The sequence below is a fragment of the Myxocyprinus asiaticus genome, chromosome 17, assembly GCF_019703515.2.
Source record: "Myxocyprinus asiaticus isolate MX2 ecotype Aquarium Trade chromosome 17, UBuf_Myxa_2, whole genome shotgun sequence".
NCBI classification, from domain to species: Eukaryota; Metazoa; Chordata; class Actinopteri; order Cypriniformes; family Catostomidae; genus Myxocyprinus; species Myxocyprinus asiaticus.
This window is the reverse complement of record NC_059360.1, coordinates 32741210-32761324: the sequence shown is the minus strand read 5'-3', so window position 1 is coordinate 32761324 and position 20115 is coordinate 32741210. Positions and strand designations below refer to the sequence as shown.

Sequence of the window (20115 nt, the reverse complement as noted above, 5' to 3'; positions counted from 1 at the left end):
CAGGATCTGACTAGACTCAATATATGCTTTAAAATAAACATAATTATCTACAGTTCTCAAAACATGTCCAACTTTACAGCTGTGAAGGCGCTAATAGGCTACATAACTTTTCGGGTTAGTCTGCTCAGGTTCTTTTATCGATGGATAAACTCAACAAAATAACTAAAATGCTTCTATTTGCAATATTTGGCCATCATTATCAAACCCATAATCATTAACAGGTTGGTGGGGAAGAATAATATCGCCTCGCTATAATTCTGTGATCATTTGTTCTCAAGTTTCTGTCATTTTTAATGCTGTGTTAGTACAAAACATAACGATTGTTTACACTTAACTGAAAGTTCCATCCACATTTCCCGCAAAGCATCGTGGGACTCAGGAAGATTGTGGATATAACTCGTTTCTGTTGTTTGTCGCCAGTTTGTTGTGTGTGCTTGTGAGTTACACTCACCTCCAAACTGCTTGCCTCGGTTGATGTGTTTGCTGTCTGTGTTTACATGGACACTTTGTGTTTTAATCAGAATGAAATCATACAGTTTGATGATTCTGAACATATGTTAACATGAACACTACATAAAGTGATTGGATTGATGTGAGCATTTATATGTATCAAGTATCAGATCAGAATTACTATTGTGATGTGTGTACACTGCATGATTATAGAGCATTCCTTCGATATTTGACAGGGTGTTCACACTTGTCTTTGAGCACACAAAATTATTTCGGACTTCTCTACTAATGAGGATATGATGTTATGCGTGACGGCTTGTGGTTTTAATAATCAATACATCACAAATAGCAAAAAATGCATTAAAAATGTTCAAATATACTATCTACTCATTTTCCAGCAAAAAATAAAAACATTCAGCTTTGAAATATACTGCCTTTGAACTGAGCCAAGAGGTCAGTTCTATTTACCTGTTTCATGTAACATCATTACATGACCTTGCTGCCATATACAGGACAGTATATGACCAAAACTATACATACCTTCTGTGTGCTGCGCAGTGGGATGTGACAAAATTCGGCAAAACCTTTTATTTCTATTTATAAAGCTTAATAAATTGATACTGCTATTTACTTAACAGAGCCAAATCACCCAAGTCAACCAGTGACGAAGGGGGAGAGCAGTGATTAAACACTTACATTTATAATACCACGACCATGTAAGATGTTTGATGATTGTAACACATTGTATAAAAAGCTCTATAACGTTACTATACTGTATATATTTTATGTGTAGGCTATACAGTATACAAACATTGGTCATTAAACAACACATACGATTTTGAAGCACAGAATTTATTCACGCCACCAGACTACAATGTAAAGTATTTACACAGCAAGTTGTTATGGAAAATGCTGTATTTTTTTTTAATTAACCACTCTACAAAATTGACAACATAAGCATGACAACATAAATAATACACAATAGTCCATGTATATTTACATACAATTCTTTGCCTTGGTTGCTCTCTGTATTCTCTTGTTGAGCTAAAAGCAGATCTTACATTCATACAGGCAGGATCATCACAGACGTTGTGTAATATTGTGACACAAACATTTGTAACTCCTGAATGAGAGATGTTTAAGTTGATATGCCGCTGGTTGTGTGTGGTCAAATCAAATCAAATCACTTTATTGTCACACAGCCATATACACAAGTGCAATGGTGTGTGAAATTCTTGGGTGCAGTTCCGATCAACATAGCAGTCGTGACAGTGATGAGACATATACCAATTTACAATAACATCAAATTAACACAACGCAATTTAAACATCTGTTATACATAATTAAACTCAACTTAAAACATCAAATTAACACAATTTAAGCATCTGTTATACACATAATTACACTCAACTTAAAACATCAAATTAACACAACACAATTTAAGCATCTGTTATACACATAATTACACTCAACTTAAAACATCAAATTAACACAACACAATTTAAACATCTGTTATACATAATTACACAACTTAAAACATCAAATTAACACAACACAATTTAAACATCTGTTATACACATAATTACACTCAACAATATACAAATAATAACATACACTGTACAGTATACAATATGCTGTTTTTTTTTTTTTTTTTTTTTACTATATAGATACTATATAGATACACATTCAATAAAAATGAAAAATTAAAATATATATAAAAAAAGTATATATATATATATAGAATGTACAGTATTGTACTGTATTGACATTCAGGCTGTCGGTTGATAGTCAGTTGTTAAGAGAGACGTAATATAATAACAGTAATATAATTTATGACAGTCCGGTGTGAGATAAAAGAGTAATAAAGTGCAGGGCTGATGTATTTTGATCGTGGGAGATCAAGAGTTCAGAAGTCTGATTGCTTGGGGGAAGAAGCTATCATGGAGTCGGCTGGTGCGGGTCCTGATGCTGCGATACCGCCTACCTGATGGTAGCAGTGAGAACAGCCCATGGCTCGGGTGGCTGGAGTCTCTGATGATCCTCCGAGCTTTTTTCACACACCGCCTTGTATATATTTCCTGGAGGGAGGGAAGCTCACCTCCGATGATGTGTTTGGCAGATCGCACCACCCTTTGCAGTGCTTTGCGGTTGTGGGCGGTGCTATTGCCGTACCAGGCGGAGATACAGCCAGTCAGGATGCTCTCCACAGTGCAGGTGTAGAACCGTGTGAGGATGTGGCGGTTCATTCCAAACTTCCTCAGTCGTCTCAGGAAGAAGAGGCGCTGATGAGCCTTCTTCACAACGACTTCAGTGTGGATGGACCATGTGAGTTCCTCAGTGATGTGGACACCCAGGAACTTGAAGCTGCTGACTCTCTCCACTGGTGCACTGGTGATGGTGATTGGACTGTGTTCTCTGTCTTTTCTTCTGAAGTCCACCACAAGCTCCTTTGTCTTACTGACGTTGAGGGAGAGGTTGTGCTCCTGACACCAGTGTGTCAGAGTGTGCACCTCCTCTCTGTAGGCTGTTTCATCATTGTCAGTGATCAGACCTACCACCGTCGTGTCATCAGCAAACTTAATGATGGCATTGGAGTTATGTGTTGCCACACAGTCATGTGTGTACAGGGAATACAGTAGTGGGCTGAGAACACAGCCCTGCGGGGCTCCAGTGTTGAGGGTCAGTGATGAGGAGATGTTGCTGCCTATTCTAACCACCTGGCATCTGCTTGACAGGAAGTCCAGGATCCAGCTGCACAGCGAGCTGTTTAAGCCCAGAGCCCGGAGTTTCTCATCTAGCTTGGAGGGCACTATGGTGTTGAATGCTGAGCTGTAGTCTACAAACAACATTCTCACATAAGTGTTCTTTTTTTCCAGGTGGGAGAGAGCAGTGTGTATTGTAGATGCAATGGCATCATCAGTGGAGCGGTTGTTGCGGTAAGCAAACTGCAGCGGGTCAAGATTGAGTGGCAATACAGAGCAGATGTAATCTCTGATTAGTCTCTCAAAACATTTGCTGATGATGGGGGTCAGAGCAACAGGACGCCAGTCATTTAAACAAGTTATTTTTGATTGTTTTGGAACAGGCACAATGGTGGATGTTTTAAAGCAGGTGGGGACTACAGACAAAGAGAGGGAAAGGTTGAAAATGTCCGTAAAAACACCAGCCAGCTGGTTCGCGCACACTCTGATGACGCGGCCCAGAATGCCGTCTGGACCCGCGGCTTTGCGGATATTCACCCGTCGGAAGGATCGGGTTACATCCGCCACAGAGACGGAGAGTGAACTAACCTCTGTAGCTTCGGCCGTGAGAGCTCTCTCCGCGAGGGCGGTGTTATTTCCCTCGAAACGAGCATAAAAAGTATTTAGCTCATCCGGTAGAGAGGCAGCGGTGTTCATGGCGGAGTTTTTATTCCCTTTAAAGTCCGTGATGATGTTAATTCCCTGCCACATGCTTCTAGAGTTGGTGGTGTTAAACTGTCCTTCAATCTTGCTCCTGTACTGGCGTTTTGCTGTTTTGATAGTTTTTCGGAGGGCATAACTGGCTTGTTTATGCTCCACCGCGTTCCCGGAATTAAAAGCGGAGGTCCGCACATTAAGTGCCGCGCGAACATCGCTATTGATCCACGGCTTCTGATTCGGATAGATTCGCACAGTTCTGGTCGGAATCACTTCCTCTACGCACGTTCTGATGAAACACATTACGCTATCAGCATAAAGCTCGATGTTGTCATCAGAGGCGGACCGGAACATCTCCCAGTCCGTGCGATCAAAACAGTCTTGTAGCGTAGAGTCTGATTGGTCCGACCAGCACTGGATCGTTCTGAGGGTGGGTGCTTCCTGTTTCAATTTCTGCCTGTAAGCGGGCAGAAGCAGAATGGAAGAGTGGTCCGATTTGCCAAATGGTGGGCGGGGGAGGGATTTGTAGCCATCCCGGAACGGAGAGTAGCAATGGTCCAAAACCCGGTCCCCTCGTGTGTTGAAACTAATGTGCTGGTGATATTTTGGTGCGACTGATTTTAAACTGGCTTTATTAAAGTCCCCGGTCACAATGAACGCGGCCTCAGGGTGCGCGGTTTCCTGCTCACTTATACTCCCATACAGTTCCTTGAGTGCCCGGTCTGTGTCGGCTTGTGGGGGAATGTACACAGCAGTGATAATGACCGCTGTGAATTCCCTCGGTAGCCAGAATGGTCGACACAGAAGCATAAGAAATTCCAGATCAGGAGAACAGAAAGACTTGATGGAATGTACGTTCCTCTGATCACACCAGGATTTGTTGATCATAAAACATACACCACCTCCTCTAGTTTTACCTGAGAGGTCTTTCGCTCTGTCCGCTCGGAGCATGGAGAACCCCGCGGGTTCAATGGCTGAGTCTGGAATCTCCGCAGACATCCAAGTTTCCGTAAGGCAGATAATGCAGCAGTCCCTCGTCTCTCGTTGGAAAGAGATCCGCCCTTTCAGCTCGCAGAGCTTGTTATCCAGAGACTGAACATTTGCCAGTAGAATAGTGGGTAGCGGGGGTCGATTTGCGCGGCGTCTTACTCTGATGAGAACGCCGGCTCTGTTTCCCCTTTTCCTCCTGCGTTTCTGCGGCCGTGCTGCCCAGACAAAGGGCTCCGCTTGCGTGTTTGTAAACAGCGGGTCGGCATTGAGGAATGTGAAGTCCGGTTTTCGGTGTGAGATCGCTGAACCAATGTCCAAAAGTGTTTGTCTGTCGTAGACAATAAGGCAGACAACATCCAAGACAAAAAACATAAGAATTGTAAACAAAACAAACAAACCATTGCTATGTTGTGTCGGAGCTTGCAACGCAGCAGCCATACTCGGCGCCATCTTGAGTCCGTCTGTCGCCGGTCACATGTCAGACTCGCCGGCATCCGGAGAGGAATTTTTAATAAAATATATTTAAATGTCCGCGAAAGTCAAATCTGGCAACATTTCTGCTGACTTCAGACCTGTACACACTTTTCCTGGCACTTGTCATGTATCAAAAGCAATATTTGGATGCTTTTATTGGTGTCATTTCATGGATGTTTGTCCATTCACCGCTGTTACTTTACGCTGATGGTCACAAATATGGCCACTGTGATGAAAGTGTGATGTGTGCGTGAAACGTCATCACGCCATTACTGCGTCAGTACTGAACATGCGCAGATCATCCCAGTTTCATGTGCAAAGACGGATGAAAACTGTGATTGAAAATCAGGGTTATTCTACCAAATACTGATTTCTGAACTCTTCCTAAGTTAAAACATTAATATTGTGTTGTTTATAAATGAATATGAACTTGTTTTCTTTGCATTATTCAAGGTCTGAAAACACTGCATCTTTTTTGTTATTTTGCCCAGTTGTCATTTTCTGCAAATAAATGCTCTAAATGACAATATTTTTATTTTGAATTTGGGAGAAATATTCTCAGTAGTTTATAGAATAAAACAAAACAAAGTCTTATCACCTGCCCTTGTCTTTTCATTTTCCATTTTTTATGTCTGGCTTGCCAGGACCAAGTTGTTTGATGGCCAATTTGTCTGAATTTGCAATAGAAAAGACACGCTGTTACACACATTTATCAATAGTGGTCACCATGTTCGCAGTCTGTAGGACTGTTAATTCTGATTATTTTTGCCATTTCTTCACATGTGCTTGGACCCCGATGATTGCTGCTTGCGGCTATATTTATTCTTATTCTTATTATTTTTCTGACACAAAATTGTCTGGGCATCAGAGACCGTAAGTCGTACAGATCCCAAACTTGGCAGGATGGTTCCAAATCCCCCAACTACTCAGGCATCCACACACACATCCGTCAGACACTAGGTGGCGCTATAATAAGCACCTTTGCATTTGTGTTCATATCTCTGCAACTGTAAGGGCTAGAATCTAAATTCTAGTTTTTCCTCTGATTCCTTGAGTCAAGCCCCACCAAACGTATATCTCCGATTACATTTAAATTGTCATGTGACAACCTAACAAAAAAATCAGATTTGAGCAAAAAATCAGATCTGGGCCACATTCAGCTGCGGTGTTAACGTAGCCTTAGATCATAAGTGCTACAGCTTCTCTCGTAGCAGACCGTGGCTCAATGGACATGTGTGGAGTTTCCATTTCTGCTGAGTTTCCATTTTTGCTGAGCTTCAACCTGTTAATTTGTAATAATGTTGATACACCTATATAAAATGAGAAATCTCTGCAAACAAGTGACATGATTAATTTGATTAATCAAAGCATGCAAGTATAATTTGGCACAACAATTAACTAACAGTGGCAACAAAAAACAACAATAACAGCATTAGTAAATCAGCAAACAGCAACAAATAGACCTGTAACACTAATCACATAATTTATTCATGTTGCAATATATGCTGGGAACTCACAAATCAGCAACATTGAAACCCCATAAGATGGAGAAAATGTAATTTCAAGTGTAAGTGTTCATTGCATTTCAGCAATTTTGTGAGCATTTAATGTGTTGTTATTCTACTGTATTATGTATATACAGCATATTGACATTATATTACCCACACTGTGTGTTTGAGTGATTATTTGTGATCTACCCATTTACTGAAATTGTGAAAGTTTGTTTCTCAGGAAATCACTGCTTTCTTCTCTACTGAGTATTGAGAGCAATTTATCCTGCTCAATGTATTTGTTTATCTTTTGTTTCTCTGTACCCCCCCCCCCTCTCTCTCTCTCTCTCTCTCTCTCTCTCTCTCTCTCTCTCTCTCTCTCTCTCTCTCTGCAGACACTGATGAATGTTTGGATGATTTTAACTGTATAGATGGTGAATGTATGAACACATACGGCTCATATCAGTGTTTCTGCACTCCTCCTCTGGTTCTTGCACTCGACAACACGCGCTGCATTTCACCGGGTGTGGCAGGTAGGAGTCTTGCTATTAAACTGCCAACAAAATAATTCTATGTATCTTAAACCCTACACCCCAACACCAAAGCTCTATATTCTATATATCCCAATCTTATACTGTAAACACTACACCAGGGTTATTCAATTCCATTCCTGGAGGGCCACATCCTAAAGAGTTTAACCAAATACACATCATCCAGCTAATCAAGGTTTTCAAGATTATTTGAAAATTACAGGCAGGTATGTAAACAAGCAGGGTTGGAAGTAAATTTTGCAAGACGTGGCCCTCCTAAAACGAAAAAATAAAAATGTGCGTTGTTTGAGGGGGTCCTCCAGAAGCAGGATTAAGAAACACTGGCCTAAACCCTGTAATTTAAACCTCATGTTCTATCCTCAATCTAAAAACTCTACATCCTAAACTCTAAACCCTTAATTGTACAAAGTTCATGGTGCTGTACTCTGCACAAGCAGTTTCAGAGGTCATAATATGATTTTGTCTTGAGCATGAAGCAGTTCCACTTAGTGTCATACTGCTACCTAGTGGACTGTTAGAAAAAATCTGCCATTGCTTTGTTTATTTTTATATATAAAGCAGTACAAGGCAATTTATGTTGTTTTTAATGAAGGTTTGTCATTGTCCTCTACACCAAACAACATTAAAACATATTCCTAGATTCTAAATAACAAGTGTATTTTTTAGATTCGTTAGTTGTCTTTTTCTTTGACACCACCAATGTGCATATGTTTGTTTTTTCACAGAGCATAGAAAAGCTGACGTGTATGAAGGTATTTGCTGGGAGACAGTGACAGAAAGACTAACCTGCACAAGACCAATTGCCAACAGACATACCACATTCACAGAGTGCTGCTGTTTATATGGAGAGGCCTGGGGCATGGACTGTGCTCTCTGCCCCAAGAAAGATACAGGTACACATTCACAATTACACATCAAAACACACACACAAATCTCTTATCTGGAAAGTTGAGGCTTCACAACTTACAGTATATCTTTGAAAGTTACCACCTTTTCTTTTTCTTTCTCTCACTCTGGAGAGTTTATGTGTAGGATGTTTGAATGTATTTAATTAGTAGTGATGCAGTTTTATCTACAGTGATAAATTAGTTTTTATTATAATTCAAGATGTATTTGCTCTTACCTGCCAACCTATATTACACACATATCTGGCTGCCCTGTAATAATTATAGACCTCCACATTTGCTGAGACAATAAATCAAAGGAAGTTCAATATCTCTCTCTCCCTCTCTTTCTCTTTTATCTTCCTCCAGCTGCTTATGCCACTATGTGCAATATCCGTCAGCCATATGGTCAAGATGCTCTTGTTGCTGGCCCAGTTCATGAGTATGAAGTCGGCCCTGAATACGACCCTCAACCTCTGAACCTTGATGACACGCTACCCCCCTATGATGACTATGAAGAACCAAAAGGTAAGTGAACACAGCTCAGATCCTTAACTTATGCACTCTCATTCCTTCTTTGTTTTTTATCCCCCATTTCTTACTAATGAATTATAAATTAGCCAGTTCCCTTAAGATTATCTTCTGAATTTGATACATTGGTTTTGTGCATTATCTTATGCTATAAAGTCAAAGTTTATAGCTGTTGCTTTCCAACAGATTGAGAGGGTTTTATTGACATCTCTCTCAGGTCCATATGATGCATTTGAAGGATTGCGAGCAGAGGAGTGTGGTGTGCTGAACGGATGTGAAAACGGGCGGTGTGTGAGGGTACAGGAGGGATACACCTGTGACTGTTTTGATGGATACACTCTCGACATGTCCCGTATGGCCTGCGTGGGTGAGTCTCACAGGAAGGAGTAGGGCTAGTTTTTCAGAAATTGGGTGAGAGAAGCTCAGGTTCAGATTTGGTTTACCCTTAAAGCTCAGATGGGCCGGGTGCCCGCAGAGAAAAAAAATTATCAAAATATTGATAATATAAATATACTACGGTCTTGACCAACACAAAATAGGTATAGTTTTAAAGCTTAGAAGCTGTACTTTACAATGCATGTAGGCATTATGACCAAAACTGAACAAGTGCTTTGAAATTTGCAGTTAAAAGTCAGAAGTGTACTGTTTTGATTTTGCACTTTACATTTTATTGTAAGTGGTAAAACATCACACTGATCAAATAGCCATGTGTCATATATTGTTGGAAAGCTCTCAAAGAGTAGAATACAACCAGAATTTGTTTTACTCACAGACAAAAATATAGCAAGTAATAGATAAGTATATGTCTTTGACATACATGTTACGTCAACAGGTGTTGCTTAAATGCCGCTTTTTTGCTTATAAAGTTAAGAAATATAAACGGAACAAAAAATATTATATACCATTACTTAGAGGAGTAAACCACACCGCTCAAATGACAGAATGGAACTGATGAGATCTCGTTACTCATGCTTGCATGCTTTGGAGATAGAGCATACCTTTAGTCATTGTTGTATTTGCATGTGTAATGGGTTCTTATGTACAATTATTATGATTTATTGTTAAGTTACATTTTGCCTTTATATTTATTTATTTTGGGCAGGGGGGTTACATTCAGGACCTCTGACAAAACTGTTGCATACGGTGGTATAAATGTTTTACATTTTGAAAATTCGGTGGCTCAATTGATATTTTGTCAAAATGATTATAACTTTTAGTTACCCCAGATGGACTTCGCAAAATATAATACAAGTTTGGAGATAAGCATTGTCCCATTTTTAATGCATCAGGACAAATATCCCTTTAGCTGAGCTTTAGAACAAAGTTGAATTAAATTATATACAGTATGCAGAGTGGTTTTGTCTGTGACCCAAAAATTCTCATTACTGGTGGTTGAGCATGTTTTTTACCCTGTCAGGGAAGAGTTTAATTGATTGTCATGATTAAAGGAATATTCTGGGTTCAATACAAATTAAGCTCAATTGACAGCATTTGTGGCGTAATGCTGATTAACAATTTCGATTTACAATGGAAGTGAATGGGGCCAATTCGTAAATGTTAAAATACTTACCGTTTCAAAAGTATAGCCACAAAATGTAAACAGTAAGCGTGTTAAATGGAGTTTCATAAACAAAGTTCAGGAGGAGCAAGTTCATTTAATCCGACATATCACACTGCGAGAGTAAGCGTATATAAACAGCTGCTTACTGTGGCATCGATTCTTTCAGGCATTTGGCTCCGCCCACTTACCCACGTCATTCATATTTTGTGGCAACGCTGGCTGCCAATTTTACCGCTGGCTGTCTTTTATTCTCATCTTTCCTCACCAAAGCAGACCTGGCATCGAGGCTGCCTTCCGCACAGGCCACTGCTTTGCTGTAAACCTCTTGTACAGCCCCCTATGGCTGTACACAGGTCCTCTCATCCTATTTTTTCCACCGCGATTGGCCGCTGCTCCGGCTTCATGCCACTTGAGCTTTATTACAACTTCAACGCGAGGCAATCAAAAGATTAACAATTTAATTCAAACATTATTCCAATACACTCCAGTGTTTCAATCCGGTTCTCCCACACAGCTGATTCCTGTTAGCCTGATTACCTCACTGTGCAGCTCGTTTAGGGCGTGTTCCATTCAGTGATCGTTCCCATGCCCTATTCCCTTCGATGATTGACTATCATGATTGTTCTCCCTTCAAAGTGCCCTTTGGAGTGTGATTAATTCCATTTGGAAGCGAACTTCCTTTCAAACGACCGCTGCTCTAATTACAAACATCTTTCCAAATCAGTGCTGACATTTTAGCGTGAGTTCGCTACCGCAGCAGCATCCGCTCTGACCATGCTACAGCTCACTATGGCTATACAGCTTCTGTCCGAACAGACTCGAGCCGAATTCGGCTCCGCAAGCCACAGCGGGTCGCACTCCGCGTCACAACTTGTTCATGAATCATTCCGCAAATGTTTCTTGCCACCTCGCAGCATTCGAGCTCGCCGCGCAGCTCCGATAACTATGAAGCAAGTGCTTCTACAATCTTCTATTCATCTCTAGACTACAACATGACTTTCTCTCCTCCCGCCCAGGACAAACGTTTCACCAAGCTGAAATCAATCCATCACTTTTGCCCGAATCATTGGATTACAAACTCTTAAAAAGCTTGAACATAGAACCTAATTGCTGCATGACTTAAAAGTGTTTCAATAACCTGTCATAATCTTGCATTCCATTCAAGCTTAAAGAGTTGAAATCGGCACCGGATGATTCATCCTCACTTTGCTTCATCCTCACAATATTTTGTTTTTCTGTAGATTTTATTACAGGTTATCAATATAATAAGTCGTATTTATTCACCACACTACTGCAAACGGCGCCCATATAGTATCTATTCAATCCAATTCTCAGGCACAAACTCCAAAGTATTTCGTATGTCCTCGTCAAAACGAGACGAGTCACCTCTTGCCAATAATACAGAGTTAACTGAATTACTCGCATTATGTTGGAGAACAATCTACAAAGCTCGAAGCCATACACCATCAGACTATGGTATTCATCTTGGTACTTAGTTTCAGGTGCCTTCTAATTTAATGACAAATCACAACTTTAAATGATGTACATATGCACATGAAGCATGTATCCTGACATTGCTTCACATATGTTCCAGATATTTAATATAGCAAACAATTAAGTTTAAGGTGTTCGCAGACACTGTGTTTAATCATGTCTCCCTCAACATTTGTACAAGCGTGTTGGCAGGTGTCTTACAACACCTAATCACGTGATATCTTCCTAGAAGGGCTTTTACAGGGGATCCCCTTTTACGATCCCGGCTCAACTATTCGTCTGTTACCCCAGTCCCAGTTTCCTATCCCCCAAGTAGACCCTAGCATGAGGCTGCTTCCGCTAGCAGCTCCGCTCATTCTATCATCTTTGGCACCTCTGCCCATCTCACACACAAGGCTTAGCAAGCGCCCCCAGGTTCATCTTTTTTGGGGGGGGAAATAGGAGGCATTGTAGTTAATTTTATCTCTCCCCAAACATATCACTTAGTACTACAAGGCTCCGTAGCTAACGGTTCGCTGTCCCGTTTCTTGGCTTTTTTGGGGGGTATTCGAGCTCGGGTCAAGTCTTGAGCCTCGTGCCCTTCGCCCAGGACAGCGAGCCAAACACGTTTACACTATCCCCAATGCAGGATTGTATTAACTACTGAAACTTTATTTTAGTGTGATAAAATCGCTTGCTTACATTTTTTATGTGAAGTTATATCCAATTTTACAACTCATTGCCATGACAACGTATCACTGTAACATAATTTAAACATTTTGACAGCTCAAATAATTCACAAAAAATTATAAAAGTTTTTATAGAAGAATTTAGTAAAGTGCTTTTATAAAATTATAATGTTCAAATTTCTGCCTTTTAAACCCTCCAAAATTGGCCCCATTCACTTCCATTGTAAGTGCCTCACTGTAACCTCGATTTAAATTTTATTTATTTATTTATTTATTTTTTTTATAAAGGAGTGACGATTTGAAATGATTTTTTGTGGTAGTCAGCATTATACCACAAATTATGTTGATTGAGCTTAACATGTATTAAAACTCCTTTAATATCTTACCACCACACAGTTAAGAAACAAGTGTTTAAAACAGAATCTCAGCAATGTGACAGAGAGTGTTTTTCCACAGAAGTAAATCCACTGAGCAAAAGTGAAACAATCCACTCCTCTCTAACATTTTTTTTCCCCTTGTTCCAGATATCAATGAATGCTCAGAGCTGAACTCAAAGATGTCACTTTGCAAGAACGGCAAGTGCATCAACACGCAGGGTTCATACAAGTGTGAGTGTCTGCCGGGATTTATCCACTCCGCCCAGCACAACTACTGTGTGCCTCACAGACAGAATGCAACAAGCACGAGCAGGGAGTGACCACCAGAGGGCGCCAGATATACTAAAAACACTCTTATTTAATCAAGGCCCATATACTCTGCACTGTATAAAACAAACACACACACACACACACACAAACACACAAAAAAAACTAAAAAAAAAAAAAATTCTACTTGAGATGAAGAGTTTAATGTGCTATCTTATGGCGTCTACAAGAGAACTGTATAAAATATTTGTTTTATTGGTCTATGTACGTTTGTTATTATTTCTGTCTTAGAAAATAGAAATACTTTAGGTGTGAAGAGAGATGATTTTTTAGCAAACTGACAAACCCTATGAATTTAAGCTGGGGGACTGCTTTATTTTACCCAGTCAAAGACACCGTATGTGTGGATATTTTAACAGCTAAACTCTCTCATTCTCTTCTCTCTTTTTTCATTGTCCTCTCCATTCTTTCCTTCTCTGTATCTAAATCATATATTGTCTTATTCTCTCTCTCTCTCTCTCTCTCTCTCTCTCTTCTCTCTCCCCCTCTCTTTTCCTGTGTTTCTTTCCTCTCAGCTATACTTTTTCTCCTTATCATCTTTGTGAGGTGGACCACACCACAAACCTGCAATACACAGTTTTATAGGAAACAAACACACCCACACTCATTGCACAACATGTTGTCAGTGTCAAGTCTTTAAAATAAGCTTTTTATATGAGCTGCTTTTTATTAATGACAGACGTCAGCTAATTCTCTGTGTCTGGAACATTGGTCCACTGCAGATACCTGCCCTGTGGAGCAGGCATGACCTTTAACCTCACCTTTCTTCTAGAAATTATTATTATTTTATTTCTTTGAAAAGAAAATAATAAAATGAAGTGCCTTTATGTATTTTTCAGATATGTTTTTAAACAGAACTCTTTCACTGCATTCAGTAGAGTTGGCGAAATGTCTTGCCAGGTTGCAAAGCTGCTATTAAACAGCCGTGGGATCTTTGTTTTCATTCTCTTTCTTTCTTTTGTACATTTAAACTGAAGAGTTGATAAAAAAACTATGTAATTTGTAAATGAATAAATACCTTCTGAATATCCATATAATGTCTTGAATAAATCAGAGATTGTGATGTTTATACATGCTTATGTATATTGTGTAGTCTATGTTTATACTATATACTACATGAATTCACATATACTTAGGCATTTTTGTCTATGTTTTGCTTTGACAATGTGCGCACAACATTTGTGTATGGGACATATACAAGTATTTGGACACTGAAGTCACCTAAAAATTTATTAATTTTATTGCAATATACATGACAACCAGAAAGTGTCAAAATAATTTTTGTCTTTTGAAAAAACTACAAATTGTTCTTATGAAACCAAACAAATAAATTTTTGTGAAATGTTTTCTTTTAATCTTTAAAATAAATGCCACTTGGTTTGCTATTTTGTTAATTGATGCAGAGGCATCCGTGCATTTTTACTGGCTTAAGTGTCCAAATACGTTTTTTGGGCCAGTTTATGTCTTGTATTACACTGTGCTTTTCACAGGTCTCCAACCAGCAGAACACCCAAGAGTGTTCACAGCACTGGACCATCCAATAAAAGCACTGGGCCTGTATACAGTAGCACTCAAACCATGCCGCAGGCTAAAATAATGGTTCAGTTGAGCTATAGTCTTGTGTGAGAAGTCACATCAATTGTTTTCCTATAGAAATCAATGGTACAAACTCAACTATTATGACTCAGTAACGGTGATGGGACTGCAGGTGTGTTTTTCTGCTCTACTATTACAAGCAGTAGTAATGTAAGTCCTCTGCATGTCATGTCACACTGATGTAATGGATTTGTTAGGTTTTGTCATTATATCTGTGGGATTTGTGTTTGAGACTTTAATCAATACAGTGCATCCGGAAAGTATTCACAGCGCTTCACTTTTTCCACATTTTGTTATGTTACAGCCTTATTCCAAAATGGATTAAATTCATTATTTTCCTCAAAATTCTACAAACAATACCCCATAATGACAACGTGAAAGAAGTTTTTTGAAATCTTTGCAAATTTATTAAAAATCCCATGTACATAAGTATTCACAGCCTTTGCTCAGTACTTTTTTGAAGCACCTTTGGCACCAATTACTGCCTCAAGTCTTTGAGTATGATGTACAAGCTTGGCACACCTATTTTTGGGCAGTTTCTCCCATTCTTCTTTGCAGGACCTCTCAAGCTCCATCAGGTTGAATGGGGAGCGTCGGTGCACAGCCATTTTCAGATCTCTCCAGAGATGTTCAATCGGGTTCAAGTCTGGGCTCTGGCTGAGCCACTCAAGGACATTTTCAAGGAGTTGTCCCGGAGCCACTCCTTTGTTATCTTGACTGTGTGCTTAGGGTCGTTGTCCTGTTGGAAGATGAACCTTCACCCCAGTCTGAGGTCCAGAGCGCTCTGGAGCAGGTTTTCATCAAGGATGTCTCTGTACACTGCTGCATTCATCTTTCCCTCGATCCTGACTAGTCTCCCAGTTCCTGCTGCTGAAAAACATCCCCACAGCATGATGCTGCCACCACCATGCTTCACTGTAGGGATGGTATTGGCCAGGTGATGAGCGGTGCCTGGTTTCCTCCAGACATGACACTTGCCATTCAGGCCAAAGAGTTCAATCTTTGTTTCTCATGGTCTGAGAGTCCTTCAGGTGCCTTTTGGCAAACTCCAGGTGGGCTGTCATGTGCCTTTTACAGAGGAGTGGCTTCCGTCTGGCCACTCTACCATACAGGCCTGATTGGTGGAGTGCTGAAGAGATGGTTGTTCTTCTGGAAAGTTCGCCTCTCTCCACAGAGAAATGCTGGAGTTCTGTCAGAGTGACCATCGGGTTCTTGGTCACCTCCCTGACTAAGGCCCTTCTCCTCTGATCACTCAGTTTGGCCAGGCGGCCAGCTCTAGGAAGAGTCCTGGTGGTTCCAAACGTCTTCCATTTACGGATGATGAAGGCCACTGTGCTCATTGGGACCTTCAATGCTGCAGAAATTTTTCTGTACCCTTCTCCAGATCTGTGCCTCGATACAATCCTGTCTCAGAGGTCTGCAGACAATTCCTTGGACTTCATGGCTTGGTTTGTGCTCTGACATGCACTGTTAACTGTGGGACCTTATATAGACAGGTTTGTGCCTTTCCAAATCATGTCCAATCAACTGAATTTACCACAGGTGGACTCCAATCAAGTTGTAGAAACACCTCAAGGATGATCAGTGGAAACAGGATGCACCTGAGCTCAATTTTGAGTGTCATGGCAAAGGCTGTGAATACTTATGTACATGTGATTTTTGTGTTGTTTTTTATTTTTAATAAATTTGCAAAGATTTCAATCAAACTTCTTTCACGTTGTCATTATGGGGTATTGTTTGTAGAATTTTGAGGAAAATAATGAATTTAATCCATTTTGGAATAAGGTTGTAACATAATGAAATGTGGAAAAAGTGAAGCACTGTGAATACTTTCCAGATGCACTGTATGCTTGTCTATCTTTTTCCTCACAGCACATAAAAACAAGAGAATGAACTTAAAGGGTTAGTTAATCCAAAAATGAAAATTCTCTTATCATTTACTCACCCTCATGCCATCCCAGATGTGTATGACTTTCATCTGCTGAACACAAAGATTTTTAGAAGAATATCTTGGCTCTGTTGGTCCTTTCAATGCAAGTGAATGGTGGCCAGAAATCTGAAGGTCCATAAAGCAGCAGAACAGTAATCCATAAGACTCCAGTGCTTAAATCCATGTCTATAGAAGCAATATGATAGGTGTGGGTAAGAAACAGATCTATACTTAAGTTCTTTTTTTTACTATAAATTTTCAGATGCATGAAAGTGAAACTACACAGGTGCCACATGTGACCAAAGTGTTTCTAGCAATTCAGTCCACTTTTGGCCATTTTTGGAATGCTCTCGGAAGGCTATTTCCAGCCATGACAGTGCAGCTCCTATCTACTTGAATGGGGGAACACCGAAATCTCAAAAACGATTGGTCAAGATTATGATCAAAGAACATATTTCAAATCAGCAATAAAATCTGACAACACTGGAATAATAAATGTTTTTACTTTATTTCAGATAATGCACAATTTTCCCGGCTTGTTTACCTAATGAGCATGCACGTTATCGAGTTGATTGACAGGCGATGTCTGTATCTAAAAGGTGATTGGCTCTTTTACCTGTGAGGCAGGATTTCCTTTCTACATATATTGACCGTTGGGTGTTCCAATTTCTCCCATTCATTTTAATAGAAGTGGCCCATCTCTGCTAAATAGTCTCTGATGTGACTTTCAGAAGTGAAAGTGAAGTGGAGATTTATAATAAAAAAGGATTTAAGGAAATATTGATCTGTTTCTCACCCACACCTATCATATTGCTTTTGAAGATATGGATTTAACCACTGGAGTCATATGGATTAATATTATGCTGCTTTAATTTGCTATTTGGATCTTCAGATTGCTGGGCACCATTCACTTGCATTGAAAGGACCAACAGAGCTGAGATATTCTTCAGAAAATCTTGGTTTGTATTCAGCAGGAGACAGAAAGTCATACACATCTGGGATGGCTTGAGGGTGAGTAAATGATGCAAGAATTTTCATTTTTGGGTGAACTATCCCTTTAAAGATGAAGTGTGTAATTTCTGTGCCATTTGCAGAAACCGTATTGCAAAAGTAATCGCTGTTTTCAACTCCCCCCATTTTCCATTTGTTGTACAAACAGATAGTCGTCCGACCCAAACTCAAACCACTGGCTGAGCCAATGTTTCTATGTTGAGCTGGATGTGCCGCTCAAACCTCACCAGCTCTTTGGCTTAGACAGGAATGTTTTGGGAGTGCTACAGAGACACAGTAAAATCATCGGTACAATCAACTTACTTTTGTATCGGTACAAAATGTCTAGCATATTAACTTGGGATGTGACAGAGAATTGACCTGAATGTGTCTCCAGAAACTATCTGACAAAAGAGTATGTCTGTGAGAAAACTATCAGTATTCACCCGTTACAAAAAGTATGGTATTGCAATCTTTTTTAGATATGGTACCGTGGTAATATCATGGTTTTAGTTTTTTTTTTTTTTTTTTAGGACACTACCATTATACCATATTCTTTGAAACACCCTCAAGTAAATGTAAGTGTCATGATACTTTACACATGGTACTCATACAGTACCTGAGATAGTGTGTGCATCTGTGTCTGATATGTTTTGCTTTGCGCCTGAAATTAATCACAGGCATCGTAACCAGCAGAACACCATATTTAGTACCATGGTATTGCCATCTAATAACATCACTGTGCCATGGTATTTTTTAAAAAAAAAAAATTTATAAGGAATTTCACCACAGTCAAGTGGTGATGTCACTTTCTGCTTGTAACTGTTTTGTGGTTGTACTGGAATTGTGTGTGTGTGTGTGTGTGTGTGTGTGTGTGTGTGTGTAGTGAGAGAGAGAGAGAGAGAGAGAGAGAGAGGAAGTGGAAAAGGAAGAATGGCAGAATGATTGATTGATGGAGGGAAGTGAAGACAGACAGAAGGGAAATGATGGGTGGGACTGAATGAAAGAGGAGTGGAGAGAGGGGGAGTGCCAGAGAGAGACAGACGGGAGGAGAGCGGCACTGTGCATCTGTGTCGGGTCAGTATCACATGCTCGGCTCTTGCACACCACACTCTTGTTGATTCTCCAGGCTTTGATGTAACTGAACATAGTGTGTGCTGCTTCTGACAGACTACATCCTTCATGCTTTCCTTTTGCTTTCTTTCTTGTTAAGAAGGAGGCTTGAACTTGCAAAGAACTACACTGTTTGATTCACACCTATGCTGAGTCAAAAGAGCTCCACTTATCTCCACGGCCAGGTAAGAACTCATTTCTTTGATTTAATCACATAAAATAACAGACTGTTTAAAGAGTGCAATACATTCAAGTTCACGTCTATGAGAAGCCAGTTGTCCTGTGGTTATACACAAACTAGTAATGATAAACTGACATATTTGGCTTGAGTTTTGCTTGATTGTGTAGTTTACTCACTGAAATATGTGTGAGCTGTTGTGAGATGGTGTTACTTTGATAATCTGTAGAGTACAGAAGGACATTTCACATGAAAAAGATTTGACAGTGGAAATCCAAGGTCACAAACTTTGTTTTTGATGGTGTTTCATATTTAGTTTTCCTGTGTCATGTTGCGTTGTGTTTGCGTGATTAAAAGAGGCAGTGAAGGAATCGCTGAAATTGATTTGTCAGTCCTGATGACGACAGGACTCTCAGTGTGTGTGAGTGAGTGAGCCTGTGAGTGAGTTGATAGTAGGTCAGCCTGACCGTTATGTTGTGCAGATGTGAGTGTGCATGCTTTTTTTTTATAGGTGTGTGTTTAGTTTATTCAAATAGATAGATAGATAGGGCATCTTCGTTCTCTCTGACTCTTAAACACGCACTGACTCTTTCTTTCAAACATACAGTATGCACACATGCTTCCTCTCTTTGAGTTTATTTCACTAGCTCAATCTCACTCAGCATAAACTTTATTTATTCAGCGTGTGTTTGATTTTGTAAACTCTGTTTTTTTTTATTTGTTTTTTATATACGGGTGAAGATATCGCATACTAGTAAATTCGTGGAAAAAAGGCAGATATCCATCATTGTTTTGTCAAATTTTCCATAAAGCAAACTGCTGATTAAATTAGGATAAATATATCAGAGCTCTCTGCCTAGGTCGGGTATCAACCTTAATATTTTTTACAGGCTCCTAAGGACCCTATTCAGACCCTATACAATACGTAATCAATAATGTATTCAAATAATCAGACAATGCAAGAAAACTGCATTTACATGACATTTGAAATCATCAGATTATTTCCTGCTTTTGAGGTCAAAGCTTAAATAGGTATACACACAACACAGGAAATCAGGGTAATGAGAAAAAATCGACCTGTATCGATTGATTGATGATTAAACTGTTTATGAC

At 39.8% G+C, this 20115-nt stretch overlaps 2 protein-coding genes across 5 annotated transcripts in view; both read left to right on the top strand.

The window, feature by feature from the left end:
* LOC127455548 (latent-transforming growth factor beta-binding protein 1-like) overlaps nucleotides 1-14266 on the top strand; it is a 180663-nt gene extending 166397 nt beyond the window's left edge. For both annotated transcript variants that reach the window (XM_051723536.1, XM_051723537.1), the window contains 5 exons: nucleotides 7198-7335; nucleotides 8079-8246; nucleotides 8607-8765; nucleotides 8986-9135; nucleotides 13016-14266. In XM_051723536.1, the coding sequence (XP_051579496.1) occupies nucleotides 7198-7335; nucleotides 8079-8246; nucleotides 8607-8765; nucleotides 8986-9135; nucleotides 13016-13188 (788 nt within the window). In that variant the 3' untranslated portion in view covers nucleotides 13189-14266. The remainder of the gene's footprint in view (nucleotides 1-7197; nucleotides 7336-8078; nucleotides 8247-8606; nucleotides 8766-8985; nucleotides 9136-13015) is intronic.
* A 4491-nt stretch (nucleotides 14267-18757) lies between these two features.
* The window catches only part of LOC127455550 (ras guanyl-releasing protein 3-like), a 74659-nt gene continuing 73301 nt past the window's right edge, over nucleotides 18758-20115 (top strand). Inside the window, exons 1-2 of one of the 3 annotated variants that reach the window (XM_051723541.1) lie at nucleotides 18758-18788; nucleotides 18925-19009. The gene's annotated coding sequence lies outside the window, so the exon portion shown is untranslated. The other 2 variants (XM_051723542.1, XM_051723543.1) reach the window with 2 other exon arrangements.